At 38.9% G+C, this 14,470-nt stretch overlaps 1 protein-coding gene across 1 annotated transcript in view; it reads left to right on the forward strand.

Annotated features, from left to right (window-relative positions):
- Positions 1–14,470, forward strand: part of LOC142499933 (embryonic protein UVS.2-like) — an 18,273-nt gene continuing 3,803 nt past the window's right edge. The window contains exons 1-12 of the mRNA XM_075609988.1: positions 1–69; positions 245–272; positions 2,638–2,697; positions 4,254–4,388; positions 4,510–4,627; positions 6,908–7,083; positions 7,408–7,489; positions 7,747–7,871; positions 8,085–8,200; positions 11,056–11,281; positions 12,393–12,511; positions 14,175–14,397. Of these exons, the coding sequence (XP_075466103.1) occupies positions 1–69; positions 245–272; positions 2,638–2,697; positions 4,254–4,388; positions 4,510–4,627; positions 6,908–7,083; positions 7,408–7,489; positions 7,747–7,871; positions 8,085–8,200; positions 11,056–11,281; positions 12,393–12,511; positions 14,175–14,397 (1,477 nt within the window). The remainder of the gene's footprint in view (positions 70–244; positions 273–2,637; positions 2,698–4,253; positions 4,389–4,509; positions 4,628–6,907; positions 7,084–7,407; positions 7,490–7,746; positions 7,872–8,084; positions 8,201–11,055; positions 11,282–12,392; positions 12,512–14,174; positions 14,398–14,470) is intronic.

Below are 14,470 nucleotides of genomic sequence, written 5' to 3' on the forward strand. Positions count from 1 at the left end.
ATGGATGTGAGAATATACATCCCTCTTCTGGCCTGTCTGCTGGGACCTGTCATGGGTTTACCTTTGCAGGTGAGTCACTGAAAAACTATCTGTATATGGACAGTATAGACCTACATAACATATTATGTGGACATGTTGCCTGATACATATAATACATATATATTTTATTTTATTATTCATTATAATACATTTAATTTGTATATTATCATATAGTAACAGATTTGTTTTTATATATTTCTTGCAGACTGTCTTTAGGAGCCTTAAAACAAGTGGTAAGTTGGACATATATTACTTAAATCAATTTGGCCAATGGTCAGATGTTATTTTATATATATATATATATATATATATATATATATATATATATATATATATATATATATATATATATATATATATATATAAAGCAACTGTAAATATTCCTGTATATTCATTTGTATGTCTTAGACTGCAGCCCTGTCTTTCACCATTATCACCCAGCACACAGCACTTCCACTGCAGCAAGGGATTCTGGGAAATGACATGCAAATGAGCACACAGTGCCACCTTTTATCTCAAGCTCACATTACATGAGCAACCCTTAGCCAATGCATGCTGCTTTAGTATGTATATATATATATATATATATATATATATATATATATATATATACATACTTACACACACACACAATCTTACATCTCTCACATTCAGGGACTATTTAACTCCTCAAGTCATAAAACGCACACTACACAGGGGGGGGGGGGATGGGCTCTAGTCACATTCCAAGATGCACTGTTTTTGAGTAAAACCCTTGCCTGCTTTATTCAATGTAACATCACTGGAAGAAGAGATCAGTGTATCTCGAAAGCTCGCACAAATAAAAGCATTTCGTTAGCCACAGAACGGTATCGCCACTGCTTTGCTAGTGCCCTAAGCATGTGCTTAGGCTGCCTATTGGTTAACCCGCCCTGGGATACTCAGCAAAGCATTGGATATTCAGACACAGTGACTGTTTAGTTATTGGATAGATCATTCCTGGATCTCTCTATCAAACCCAAGCAAAGTTTGCTTTGACGCACTGCACTTACATGTAATAAAATAAACCCAAATTCTTCCATCTGGTGCAGATTGTTAGGCAGAGATGTTTATTCCACCTCAGAGCTGGCAAATTTTCTGATGCTGAGAGGAGAGGAAGAATGAGGCTGAATATGATACATTCCATTATAATAAAGGGTTCCGGTTTTCGGTTTTAACCGAAAAAAATCCCAGATCAAACACCACCGACAGATCATTGTTTTTTTTTCGGTTAAAACTGATAGACCAAAAAAAGAAGACTGAAATTGAAATTAGCCGTAGACAATCTTCATTGTGGGAGTGTCCACATGCTTCCTGCAGGAATATGGCTGCGCGGGCATGAATAAAGGCAGCAGCACCGGGCAGCCAATGGGAGGAGGAGGAAAGGGCATACGGGAACCAGGTACTTGAACCCCTGCCCCCAGCACACTGAACTCCCCAGAACTTTAACCCCTTTCCCAAGTACACCGCCCCCATTGCCATGTCAGGTGGCATCTATGCTATTTGATGTGTGTGCATGAAAAACATGACAAAAGCTAAACACAGAATTATACTGTTTTTTTGCGCTTTTTTTATTGCTATATATTATTTAAACATAGAAAACGCAGATTTTTGGCATCTGGAAAAATATTAAAAAAATAAATTATATAAACACTGATTTTACCCCCCAAAAAATGGAATTCATAATTATAATGTGTGTTCAGGGAAACTCCTTCTAGTAACACTGCACAAATTACAAGCAGACACACCAATTACCACTATTAATTGATGCAAACAGACACAAAAAGAATATGATTTTCTTTGCACCAATTTAGGTCCAAAATATCCTTCATACATATGCCAGGATTCATCAGTCCCTGATGCGGAGTGTTGCCCCAGATGAGGCATTAACCACCATTCATGTCAAAAGCAACTAACGGTGTGATACCCCAGATCAGAACATGATGAAGGCACTCATATGCCACACGTAGGAGGGAGGTGTATGTCATACTTGGGTTATTATAGTGATGTTAGGGTGGCATAAACTGTTTTATAAGATCAATATATTGTATGTATTAGCAGTTCTAATCCAAGGTGGGGAATATCTCTAAATGGAAGAATAATTCATTATTCTAAATAATTGGTTAGATATAATTATCAATGGGATGTTCCAGCGCTATAATTTACATAGCAAGAGAAACACATCTTGGGATCTATATACTAAAGTGTCTGGGCTGCAAAACAGGGGCCAAACCAGTGGGGGAAAGCCTCATATTTATGAAAGGGAAGGAATCCCAATGAAAACAACTGAAGATTTTCCTTGGATAATTCTGGTGCAGTTTTTGCACTGGTTCTGCCTCAGTTTTGCAGCTGGAGCACGTTAGTGAATAAACCCCTTGAGTCTCCTCTAATTCCACATAACCCTCCTGCAGCTTATTACTGGTTATGCTTAAGCTTTAACATGGGTATAGAGTGAGGAGCATCTTCATTAGATGCAGCTACAGTTGTTAAGCGCTGAAAGATAATGTCGTTGAACAATATTACTGTTAATAGAAAATAAATGGAGCCCCCGTTACACAATCTGTGTGTGATTTTCAACAGGAGTCAAAGAACTGACAGAGACCGAGGATATTTTCAGCAGGATTTTACAATCAAATCAAGGTAATGCCAAAGGAATGATCTCTGAAAGCATGTGCTCCCAATACTGATTTCTATATTCACTTCTTATACTCATGATCAAATTTTTTTTTTAATATTTCTCCCTAATATTAATTTTCATTCTAAACCCTTCTCCCCCGCTACACACCTCCTTCACACTGCTGATGGATATATGGTCCTACATACTCTTCAAATATCTCAGTAACCCTTTCAGCCATTTATTGTCCTGTCTGTTTATTTACCCCGCTGTTATGAATTCTCCACAACTCCTATCTTAGATTATCTGGGGGGGGGGGGGGTCGGGTTCCATCTGTGTTAAACTCATGGAATCTCTGTAAATCAGAATTGCTTGACATGAGGAAGAGAGTATAGCTCTAAAAAGAATGTCTTAAAATATCATTTGGAAGTCCAAATAAAAAAAGGTATCACCTAATACTGATGTACTCATTTACTCTGCACTATCGTAACTGGACAAACACAGCTATTTATACTTCAGTCAAAGCAGCCAATACATACAATCTAAATACATCAGTCCACAGGGATTTCATATATCACCTTACAGTTACAGTTATAGAGATGTTAACAAAATGAATGAAAGTCATCATAGACCTCCAATTAGTGACTGCTCATACGTTTCTCCTTATTACATTCACTGCTATACATATTGCTCCACAACAAGTCAGATCACGAGGTTTAGATGAGCCTGAAATGTTCTGATGTTTTAAGTGATTCGCACTATTAAATCTATTAGGAGAGACATGTTTTGGAATAACATGTTAACCAGTGAAACAAACCTCTCTGACGGCTTCAGAGTTTATGCAGAATCCTAATTTGTGCTGCAAGGAGCAGGGATCTCTCTGCAGATCTGACACTATACAGATTGGAAAATGTACAGGGATCCCATTACAAGCCTCTGATAACCCAGGGCACATGTCTTAAAACCCCATATCTATTATAGGAATCTTTCTCGTCCCTAGTAATGTGGTATTTGGACCTAGTAAACCCTTTAATGAAGCAGTGACAGATGGTGCATCATTATTTTCAGCCCATAGAAAAATTGCACCTCACTCTCTAGTTCTCAGTACATTGGAGAAATAGCTCATTCTATTCTTTGGTTTGTTGTGCTGCTAAGAAAAGGTTTTGCAGGAAATCCGCGCTCGGGCTGTCCTCAATAAGGGCTTTTATTCTGGTGCTGCCATCCTTGAGGAGAACTCCTTAATCTCCTAAAGAGTGTGAGCTCCCATGCGGGGGCTCACACAACAAAATGCACAAAGAAAACGGAGAGAGCGCACTGAGTATAAAGTATATAAATGTACAGTATATATTAAAAAGTCCCACTGGGTGGGCAAGAACAATAACAATAAAAATGATGAAACAAATAACTTACAAACTAGCTAATTTTTATTGTTATTGTTGTTTCCCACCTAGTGGGACTTTTTAATATATAAATGTATATACTTTATACTCAGTGGGTTCTCTCCAGTTTCTTTGTGTATTTTCTGCGCTGTTAAATGCACGGAATGAAATTTTGATGACTTCCTTTTCCATACTTAATCCAGACAGCGAGAAGCTGTTGCGCGAAGGGGACATTGCAATTAAACCTGGTCGCAGCGCCAAAAAATGTGATGACTGCAGGTGGGACAAATCCAGCACTGGAAATGTAATTGTGCCGTACATCATGTCTTCTGGTTACAGTGAGTATCCATCTCTTCTATTGTGGGGTCTCCATTCTTTATTAGTAGATCTTCATTTCTCCTCCCCAACTGTACTTACTGTATGGTTAAATGGTTTCCTCTTCGTATATCTTTCTCCCAGATGACGCGGAAGTCTCCTTGATACATGAAGCCATGCAGGAGTTTGAAACTGTGACCTGTGTGCGCTTTATGCCTCACACTGCAGAGCAGAATGCCATCAACATTACAATTGGATATGGGTATGTTCTAATGTTAGGGCGGGGATACTTCTGTATATGATCTGTATTACTGATCAATATCTTGCTTTAGGTTTTCTGAATTGCACAAAGTATCAAGTTTTATACTTGATATAAAGCAGCAGCAAAACCTTCCAGAATTCTTTTTTTTTTTTGGAAGTGGCAATGTGTGTGTCCCTGGCCAAGATAAATGGTGTGAGAGATCAGGAGCCACAGATTTACTTTTTGCATATGACACGGAGCAAGAAACCTTTACTTGCTCTTCCTAACTAGTAATGTAAGTGTAGCAGGGTACCCTCCCTTGACTCCTCCCTGGCAGTGGTCCCGTTGTTTGGGAAAGTTTAGTGAGCTGTGCCGATCATGTTGTGGTTGGCGCAGCCACATATATAGGGGCTGTGTGTAAGGCAATGGCCATCTTGAGGTTGGCGCTGAAGGAAGAGTCCTGTCATTCAGGATTTCCTCTGTGGACTGGAGGCGGCGTGCTCAGTCCTGAAGGAGCCGATGAAGCGAGTTGTAGTGTCCAGGGAGCTTGTCAAGCCCCTTGACAAGGCCAGACCCATAGGCCCCAGCTAGTTCTCCTACACCATAGTGGAGTATTGTAGGGCTGGCCAACAGTAAGGGACTTGACCCTTAATGTGCGGACAAGTCAGGGGAGCAGACGGAACCACGGTGAAGGATTCTCCAGACCTGGTGGAATGGCCGCGTGGCATTTCCGGACATAAGGTGAGACGGAGATTGTGTCGGAGGCCCTGCATTGTGGGATCACTGATGCGGCCTGTCTGAATATACCCTGGTGTACCCGAGTACCCAGGAAGATACCCACGTGCACCAATACAACACGGGGAGGGTACAGCTGCCCTCACATATTTCTGGAAGGGTCTGTTCTGATGGACATTGGGTTTCAGGTGCCCAGGGCAGCCTCAATACTTTGGGGGGATGTTTACTGTGATTGTGTGTGTATACTCTATTGCTGAGACTGTGGGACCATAGTAAATAGGTTGCATATACTTTGTGTGGATTGTGGTTATTGGAGGTATACATATAGGTATACTGGTTCCCGTGAGGGGCTATCCCGCCAACACAGGGATCCTCACGGGTGGAGGTGCTGCACCAGCCACCCTAGGCTCCCCAAGCACGGAGGCTTAGGCCTCTTGTAAGCCTAACAGGTTAGCACCATAACACCGGGATCAGCCAAATCTCCCTGAGGAGGAGGGAAGTGGTGTTACATAGGCAACACAGTAACCATACCTTTGGTAGTTGTGCTTAGTGGTGTAGGACTCTGCTGTTGAATCTTTCATATGGAGTTTCTTCACATTGGAGGGGCTGGATTATCACAGCGAGTTATTATAAAGGGTTCAATTAACATGTAGGAAGTGTTACTTACTAACAGAAGTCCATAGTACACATATTGTTAAATTACCAGTGTCTTGTGCTTCAGGACACTATAGCAGGCTGTTCTTTAACCACTTTCCACACTCCCAGTCTTGGACTCACAACAGGTCAGCAAGATGTTAGTGGTAACAGGGTCATACAGGTCCTTCATAGCAGTATAATATAGCAGAAAGATCTGAAGTATCAGGGCGGTACTACGCCCTACATAGCAGCGCAGTTGAGCAGCCACTCAGATTCCTACATAGCGGGTTTCCTTACTTAGTCTCTGAGTTCAATTAGCCCTCTAGACTGAACTCAGGCAATCGTGGAACTTATTGAATCACATTCTCTAGTACAATTACTAGGGAGGATTAAAGATATGAAGATCTATACTATTCTCTAATGACAAGTTACTATTTTGTCACAGGTGCAGCACTGGTAATATTTAGTGAATGGTAACAGCTGTAACCTTTACAGGTCTGCTTACCAGAACACAGCTCTTATGCTTACATTTCTTCCAGTAGCTTGTACATGCATCTAAATGTACAGTAACTAGTAATAAGCCACTTACAGAAAAAATGTAGGTAAGTCTGTCTAAGAGAATTACATGAACAATATAGAGACCTCAAACTTGCCAAAAGTGACCTCTTGCATGTTGCTATTAAATACTAAATCATATCACAAAATATTTGTTCACACAGTCCAACATTATGTCCTAACTTGTCATATATACAAATATTCTCCATATGAGGATCTCAGAATAGTCTTTGCCAAAATAAGTGTGATTTTATGGTAAAGGAAAAATGGGAAAGAATCTGGTTTCATAAAAATGCAATGTGTGAAAAAATAAAATATGTTAGAAATCGAACCTTATGTATTTTATTCCTCCGTTTGTCATATCTTTTTTTCAAGGTGCTGGTCCTTAATAGGCAGGACAGGTGGTATTCAGGAAGTTTCAATAGGAGTTGGCTGCATGGCTAAAGGAATTGTTCAACATGAGATAATCCATGCTCTTGGATTTTACCACGAACACAAAAGAAGTGATCGGGATAACTATGTCACTATCATGACCCAAAATATCAACCCAAGTAAGCTGCAAAGCATGTACAGTATATTTTTTATTATAGGACTGAAAGTCACTATATTTAAAAGATTATGGCCCATGTTTACTAAGCAGTGCTATTCCATGAGACTGTTTTCGGTGCTTTAAGACACCTTATGGCCCATCCAAGTTAATGGATCAGAAGGTGTGTTCTTGCACAGGAAGGTGTATTATAGAATAACATTTAGTAAATATGGCCCTATGCACTTTAGTTTAAGTTAACATAGACACAATAGATACTGTAGTCTTTAGGCATGTTCAAAAAAACAAAAATAGGACTGAATGTATTTACTTTTTCAACCCTTCATAGACTATCTTGGCGACTTCATAATAAGTGATTCTGATAATCTGGGACTGGAGTATGACTATGAGTCTGTAATGCACTATGGAAGGTAAAACCCTACACACTAGAGTCAGCTGTGAAAGATTTGTAACATTTTTGTAAACTGTTTCTGTATGTGATCACTTAAAACTCCCAAAGAATTACATGTATGAACTTGTCTGTGTCATCACATCACTGTACTAATAAGTTATTCATTTCATGTTGGTATTTTACCATTTCCCAGTTGGTTTGGTTAACATTATGTTGCTCCGCAGAACCACATACACATCAATATATTCTCACAAGATGTCTCTTTCTCTGTCCCAGATATACATTCAGTAATACAGGAGAAGAAACCATAGTACCCAAGCCTGATCCATCTGTACCAATTGGACAGGGATATGGACTGAGCTCGTTGGACGTCTCTAAAATGAACAAGCTGTATCAGTGTGGTACGGATGCCATGAGCTGAGTGTTAGATACTGAGATTGTGCAGGAGGAAGTGTAAATACTGAGCCTTGTTTTTAATTAAAGTTATGACTATTTTATTTCTTGATTCTGATGGAATTTGAAGTAGGAAGAATGATTAAAGAGATCAAAGTGTGAGAACATTTAGGAGCAATGTACTTTTGCTAATATTACAATTCCTGGCTACCTCCCTTCAGATATCTGTAGTTCTTTGCTCCATCATCCCAGTGGAACTGTGATCTCAGCCAATTACCCCTCTGCATACCCGAATAATGCCAACTGTGTCTGGCTGATACGGACCCCATCTGATCAGGTAACTTATCCATGGGATTAATGCAAAATTCATACTGAACAAAATAAGGCACATACAGTAGGCATCGATACATCAAGCTATAATAACCCAAAAATATGCCATCACTGCCCCAAAAAAGGCAATATATATTTATAGTGCAATACATCATTGCAGCACTGCTAAAAAATAATGCATGTTTTATCGTATCTGGAAAAAAGATCACATCCGGTGAAAATAAGCCTAATAGCGTATTTTTTTGTATTATCGGCCACTCATCATGTTGAGTATTTATCGGAATGGGATTAACAGGAGATATACTGCACAATTTTAATCACCTACTCGAGGCTGGTGTTACCCCTATCTTTCCTTTGTGCAAAATGGCCAATATATTGACCATGATACATAAACAAGATAAGCTAAACCAAACTGAAATAGATGATAAAATATACCTTTAAAAATATTATAGTAAATATTAACCCCTTAGTAGCTCGTGGTCAACCAGTCATGTTTTTTTTATGATTAGCGGAGCACAAAGGGATAAAAAAGGGTTTAATATAAACATTGAACTACAACCTCTACCCCTGTTGGACGACCTAAATGGCTTATAAAGTATTGCTATGCAATACTTTACTAATTATTAATGTATTCGAGGGGTTAACCCCTGCCACCCTCCCCCTTTGTGGTCTAATCACCCACCCCTAGCAACTACTCTGATCACCCACCCCCCTAACTCCATCGTCATCAAACCTACCTCCACTTCACTAGACAAATGTGGCTAATAGGGCTTTTGTCCATTGAAAGCCATTTCAATAAAAATAAGTTTTAAATAAATACAGTAAAAAATGTCACATTATAGACAATTTTGCCATTAAATCTATTGATTGCCACTGTGGCTACCTAGGCCCGCAATGGAGGCCTAGATAGCCACATTGGCAATCTATTTTGGCCATTTAAAAAGAATGGATTACTTACCCCCGTTGGGATGAAGTCTGTCCTCCACATTTTCAGGGCGGAACCACCCCTTGCACCAATCCAATAAAGGACCAAAAACCAACTATAAAAAATGGCTTTCGTTCCAGCTGGGGCAAGTAATCATATTTTTTTTAATGGTCAACATTGATTGCCTATGTGGATATCTAGGCCCTGATTGAGGGCCTAGGTTGCCAAAGTGACAATTAATGGATTTATTCGCTATTTTGTTTATGTGATGTTTTTTTTTTAACTTTATTTATTTGAAGCTGTTTTCATTTAAATGCTTTATAATGGGTAAAAGCTCTATTAGCTACATTTGGTTAATAGGGTTATTGCCCATTAGTTTGCTGGGGAGGTGGGGTTAGGGAGGTGGGTGATGGGAGTATTTGCCCTGGGAGGTTGGGTTGCTTGGGGGGTGGGGGGGACGGTGTTAGGGGTTAACTCCTTGATTAAGTTAGCATTAGTAAATGCATTGCCACTGAGGTGGTCAAGGGGGGTATGTAGTATACTGTATATTTCTTTTTAAGGTATTAACCCTATTGGTGCCGGTGGTATACCTTGGTATGCAGAAGCCTTTGATAGAAATATTAGTAAAGCGATCGAAATGCGGTAATTAACGCATTATTAATGGTTGCATTAATTCCCACATCGTGACTCCGAGTCAAATATCACACCTGATACATTACCGCAATCTTCATAAATACCTGATTAAAATTGCAGCAATAAGATGCAGTTTAGTTTCTTTACCGGGTGCAATATTAACAATATTTGTACGGAGTTTGGTGTATTCGGGACATAGCGGTCTATGTTAAGTATTGAGGTAAATGTGGTACAATTCTGAGACACAAACACTGCGCCTGATGTAACAAAGTAAAACATAACCCATTTAAAGCCATTCTAATTTGATACAACTGTAATGTCCCAGAATTGCAATATTTATGCCTTCACCCATAGTCCAATATAAGCTTTGCAATGACATTGAACACCTCACCGTGCTGTAAAACACACAAGTTACTGGGCTGTAAGGTGTCTTAATAAATATGGGGCGTAATCTAATATATTATCTAAAATGATACAAATGAGCGCTTAAACTGAAAACATTTTTCAAAAGTATCAAGACAATACAAATGATGCTAAAGGCGTTTACTTCATGAGAGTAATACAGCTCAACTCCGGTATAACGCGATCCGTTACAACGTGAGTCGGCTTATAACGTAATGCAAGCGTGGCTCCCAATTGTTGTATTTATGAATACTTTACAACATGATTATTGCTATTTTAAATAGTTTATTGTACAATGCATACAATTGCACATTATTTCTAACGCAATCCACTTATAGCGCGATGTGATTCTTTGGACCCCAAGCACAGCGTTATAGGGGGTTGAGCTGTATGCGCTGTAAACCACATCAACTCAAACACAAGAAGAAAGTACCAGGTGACAAAGTTATAGTCTGTTTACTTTCTGCTTCTTATATACACAAATTTGCTTCCATACGAACGTGTGTTAAGTTAAACTTATGGTAATGTCCAATTATGGTTCATTGACTTTCAACTAATTTGCCCTCACCCTGCATAGCAAATGATTTCCCAAACTGTAACTTTATGTTTAACCAAAGTGGGTAAATAATGGAACTAACCAAATATTAGGAGGTCAGTGACCCTTATCTGAAGTTTAACATTTCCTGCTTTAATAGCAAACCATAACACTACCTTCCCGTGGCTTTATATTATCCCCTACACAGCAATGGGGTTCTGGGGGTCTCTGGCCAGGTAATAGTTAATAATTAGAATGATTATAAAGTCAACTTCACTTGATAGAGAGGGTAACATTCTGCTTGTTACTCATATAAATCAAGTCCTTTAAAAACCATACTGAATTCCTATGTTATTCATATTTCCAGGTTTCCCTGAAGTTTGACGCCTTTGATTTGCAGTCTTCTCCAAAATGTGTCTCTGACTACATTAAGATTTATGATGGAGCAAGTAAGACATCTCCTGTGTTACTGGACAGGACTTGTGGGGCTGCAAAGATCCCCCGACTAATCTCCTCCACAAACCTGATGCTGATTGAGTTTGTCAGTGATGGGGCAGTTACAGCGACTGGCTTCAAAGCTACATATAATGCAGGTGAGCATGAAACCTTATTGTTGATAGAAATGATGACCTCCTGTTCTACATAATATCTCTGTCCTACCTGATCTTGGCCACTGACACGATGTGGCAATTATTTTTGGGAACTAGCTAGATTTATAGGATTGGGGATAAATAGAGGGGGTGGTTGCAAAGATCTCCCTCTAAGAATGGGGTCTAAAAGATTCATTGAAATCCACATTTTCCATATTGAAATTCAGTATTCCTCACATAATTCTGGTCTACTAACATCTAAACATCACCTGATTTTAATTACAATGCCAACTCCTTGTCATTATGGCCAAATCCTTATACAGTATTACCATGTGCCTTAGGCTCCAAAATTAAATTACACTGTCTTTGGGGCAGGGATTTATTGTGTCTGTAATTGTGTATTCAATGTTCTGTGCTTGGTACTATGTAAAAAAAAATAGATGTAAAATGTTCCTTTTTCAAATAAACTTGCAACACCTGTTTATGCCAAACTCTTCATTTAACGTACAGATATCAGAGCACATGGGAAGTGGCAGTTATATTACACTACGTTATCTGGATGGGATACTTGTTCAGGATGAATATCACGTTATATTGTTCTAGAATTGTGTTTGGAAGCGTCTTACCTCCCATTGAACTGGAATCATAGATTTGATGCTGGTTTTATTAAGTGTGGGCCTTACTGTGAACTAAAATGGGCCATGATGGGTAACTTATGGTTTTATATGGCCCTAAATCTTTACTATTGAGTTGTTATGTTAGGAAGAAATTCTCACACTGGGTTGAAAGTGGAGAAGTCCTATTGAAAATGAAAAGTATAGAAATAAGAAAGGATATGTTTGTATTATAAGCTTATTGGAGCTCAGAGATTGTATGTATTGTATTGTTATTGTCTTACATAGTCCGTTATTCTGGTCTGTGGAATTGATTTGGGTTGTTGCTTAATACTTAAATTAATAATAATGTGCTTGCCCCAGAATGATGAATCAAATATATAAATAATATAAGTAGTAATATTTACAGATTGCTTTATTTTACACAGTATCGTATCTGCTTGTAAATGTTTTGTAATAGCAGAAAGCAATTCACTTATTGAATTTGTGTTTCCTTCCAGAAAAATGTGATGGGAAATTCTACACCCCATCAAGGAACTTCACCTCTCCTGGATACCCTAATGTATACCCTGCTGACATTGACTACTGCTTTCTTATCACTGCTCCTGCAGGATACAAGGTGAGCAGTGATTGCACCAATGGGTACAGTCAATGAAGAGCACTGGATTCTAATGAGCAGAGAAGTATATGGATACTTATAGCAGCTTTAAGGCACTCATTAAGATAACTTTATTATTTTATAGGTTATTTTCCACTTGAAGATACAATCCCACGTAGCTGGCCAGAAAATAACCTTTTGTAAATAATGTAACAATCTGATTCGCTTCCCTAAGCAAATCTAACCATGGTGATATGGTTGTCTGGTTTTGGAAATTAATTGAATGAAAAAGAAATAGCCATGTTAGTCCAGTTGCGATAGTGCAGAGTAAAGGAAGATACCTTTTTTATTTGGACAAACAATTCACATAATAAGTGTTCTCTCTCTTCCTCAGGTCAGCAATACTGATTTGAAAAATATTCAATGAGTTTAACACAGATGTAAAAAACAAGATAGCAATCTAAGGAGGATGATGTACTGTAGAGAAACAATGGAAGAGTTGATAGTAAATAAACACAGTGAGCAATACATGGAAATAAGGGAAAGTGAGTAATGTGGAGAGCATGTAGGACTATATATCCATGTGTGTGCTGGGGGAGGGAGAAGAGGGTCAGAAGGGAGTGAATAGGGGTTACGTTGTAAAACAGAGGCAGGGGAAAATATGATAGTGTGTAAGAGACCCCATATAAGCGTTAGGTTCGCTTTTTGTTAGTGTCAAAGAGCATTATCGTTTTGAGTTCAAATGTTTTCCATTCTTGAGTGCTTTTAAATATTCCGTTGAGGATTTGAATGTTTAAGTCATTTATGATCTGACTGTGAGAAGTGGGGTCCCACTGCAATGTAATATCTTCATGGTGTGTAATTATGTGTCTGTGTAGGTTCATTCTGGTATGAAGTTTTGGTCTCGTTTCACCGATGAAGCATCCATGGTCCCATTTGCTGCATTAAATCATATATTACACATTCCTACAGATGCAGCGGCCGTTATTCGAACATATCACTGAGCCGTTTTCGTGTGCGCTGCTGTACTCCACGCGGCCAAACACGTGGTTGATTTGTTTGAATTTCATGGATCCCGATTTCTTCGGGTGCAATTATTCGCGTTTCCGTGGCAGAAATGAATGAATTGTAATGTGTACAGTACAGTACTGTGTCAATTTGCAGGTGTTATCATAAGGTGATAAGAGGAGTGATGGAGGAGGGGGAGGAGCCTCTGTTTGTGCAGCTATTGTTAAACACACAATGATGACATCAAACAAAAGGGACTGAGTAGCCAGACAAAATCTATCCCCTCCCAAGTCTCAGCTCACCATGTTACCCAAGATTTAGGTAAAAAGGACATCAATCACTTAGATGTAATCTCGTAAACTCGCACTAGCATTAGTACACAGTTGGACCTTGGAGCGATTGCCCCTATAATGTTTACTACCTTAGCATATATCACCTTTTCACTCTTTCTATGGTTAGGTTATTATTTCATGTTCATATTGATCTTTAAATCTAGAAATAATATTAACCTTGTGTTCAGTCTCATTCTGTGGTATCATTAGCTGTGGAGTAATTTATTGTAACCTCTACCCTAATCTGATTAAATAAGAGCAGGTCTCTGTGTTAATAACACACTTACCTGAATAGATCCAGCGCATGTTGATAACAATATATTCTATGTATTTGTTACACACAGATCATATTAAATATAAGTGACTTCTTCCTGGAGTATGAAACGTCCTGCGGTTATGACTACCTCTCTATTTTTGATGGTGACAACTCTGCTTTTCCTCGGCTGTTCCATTCCTGCGGTAATGTGGCAGTTCCCATCCAGGTGTCTACTGGGAACACAATGCTGCTCCAGTTCCACACTGATAGCGCTATGGAATACAGAGGTTTCCAGGCTTCATACACTATAAGTAAGTATTCATGCCTTCTGTGACTTTATGATGCAATACATGCCCAGAAATACATCAATGATTCTAAATAAAT

Source organism: Ascaphus truei, chromosome 7 (genome assembly GCF_040206685.1).
Source record: "Ascaphus truei isolate aAscTru1 chromosome 7, aAscTru1.hap1, whole genome shotgun sequence".
Classification (NCBI taxonomy): domain Eukaryota; kingdom Metazoa; phylum Chordata; class Amphibia; order Anura; family Ascaphidae; genus Ascaphus; species Ascaphus truei.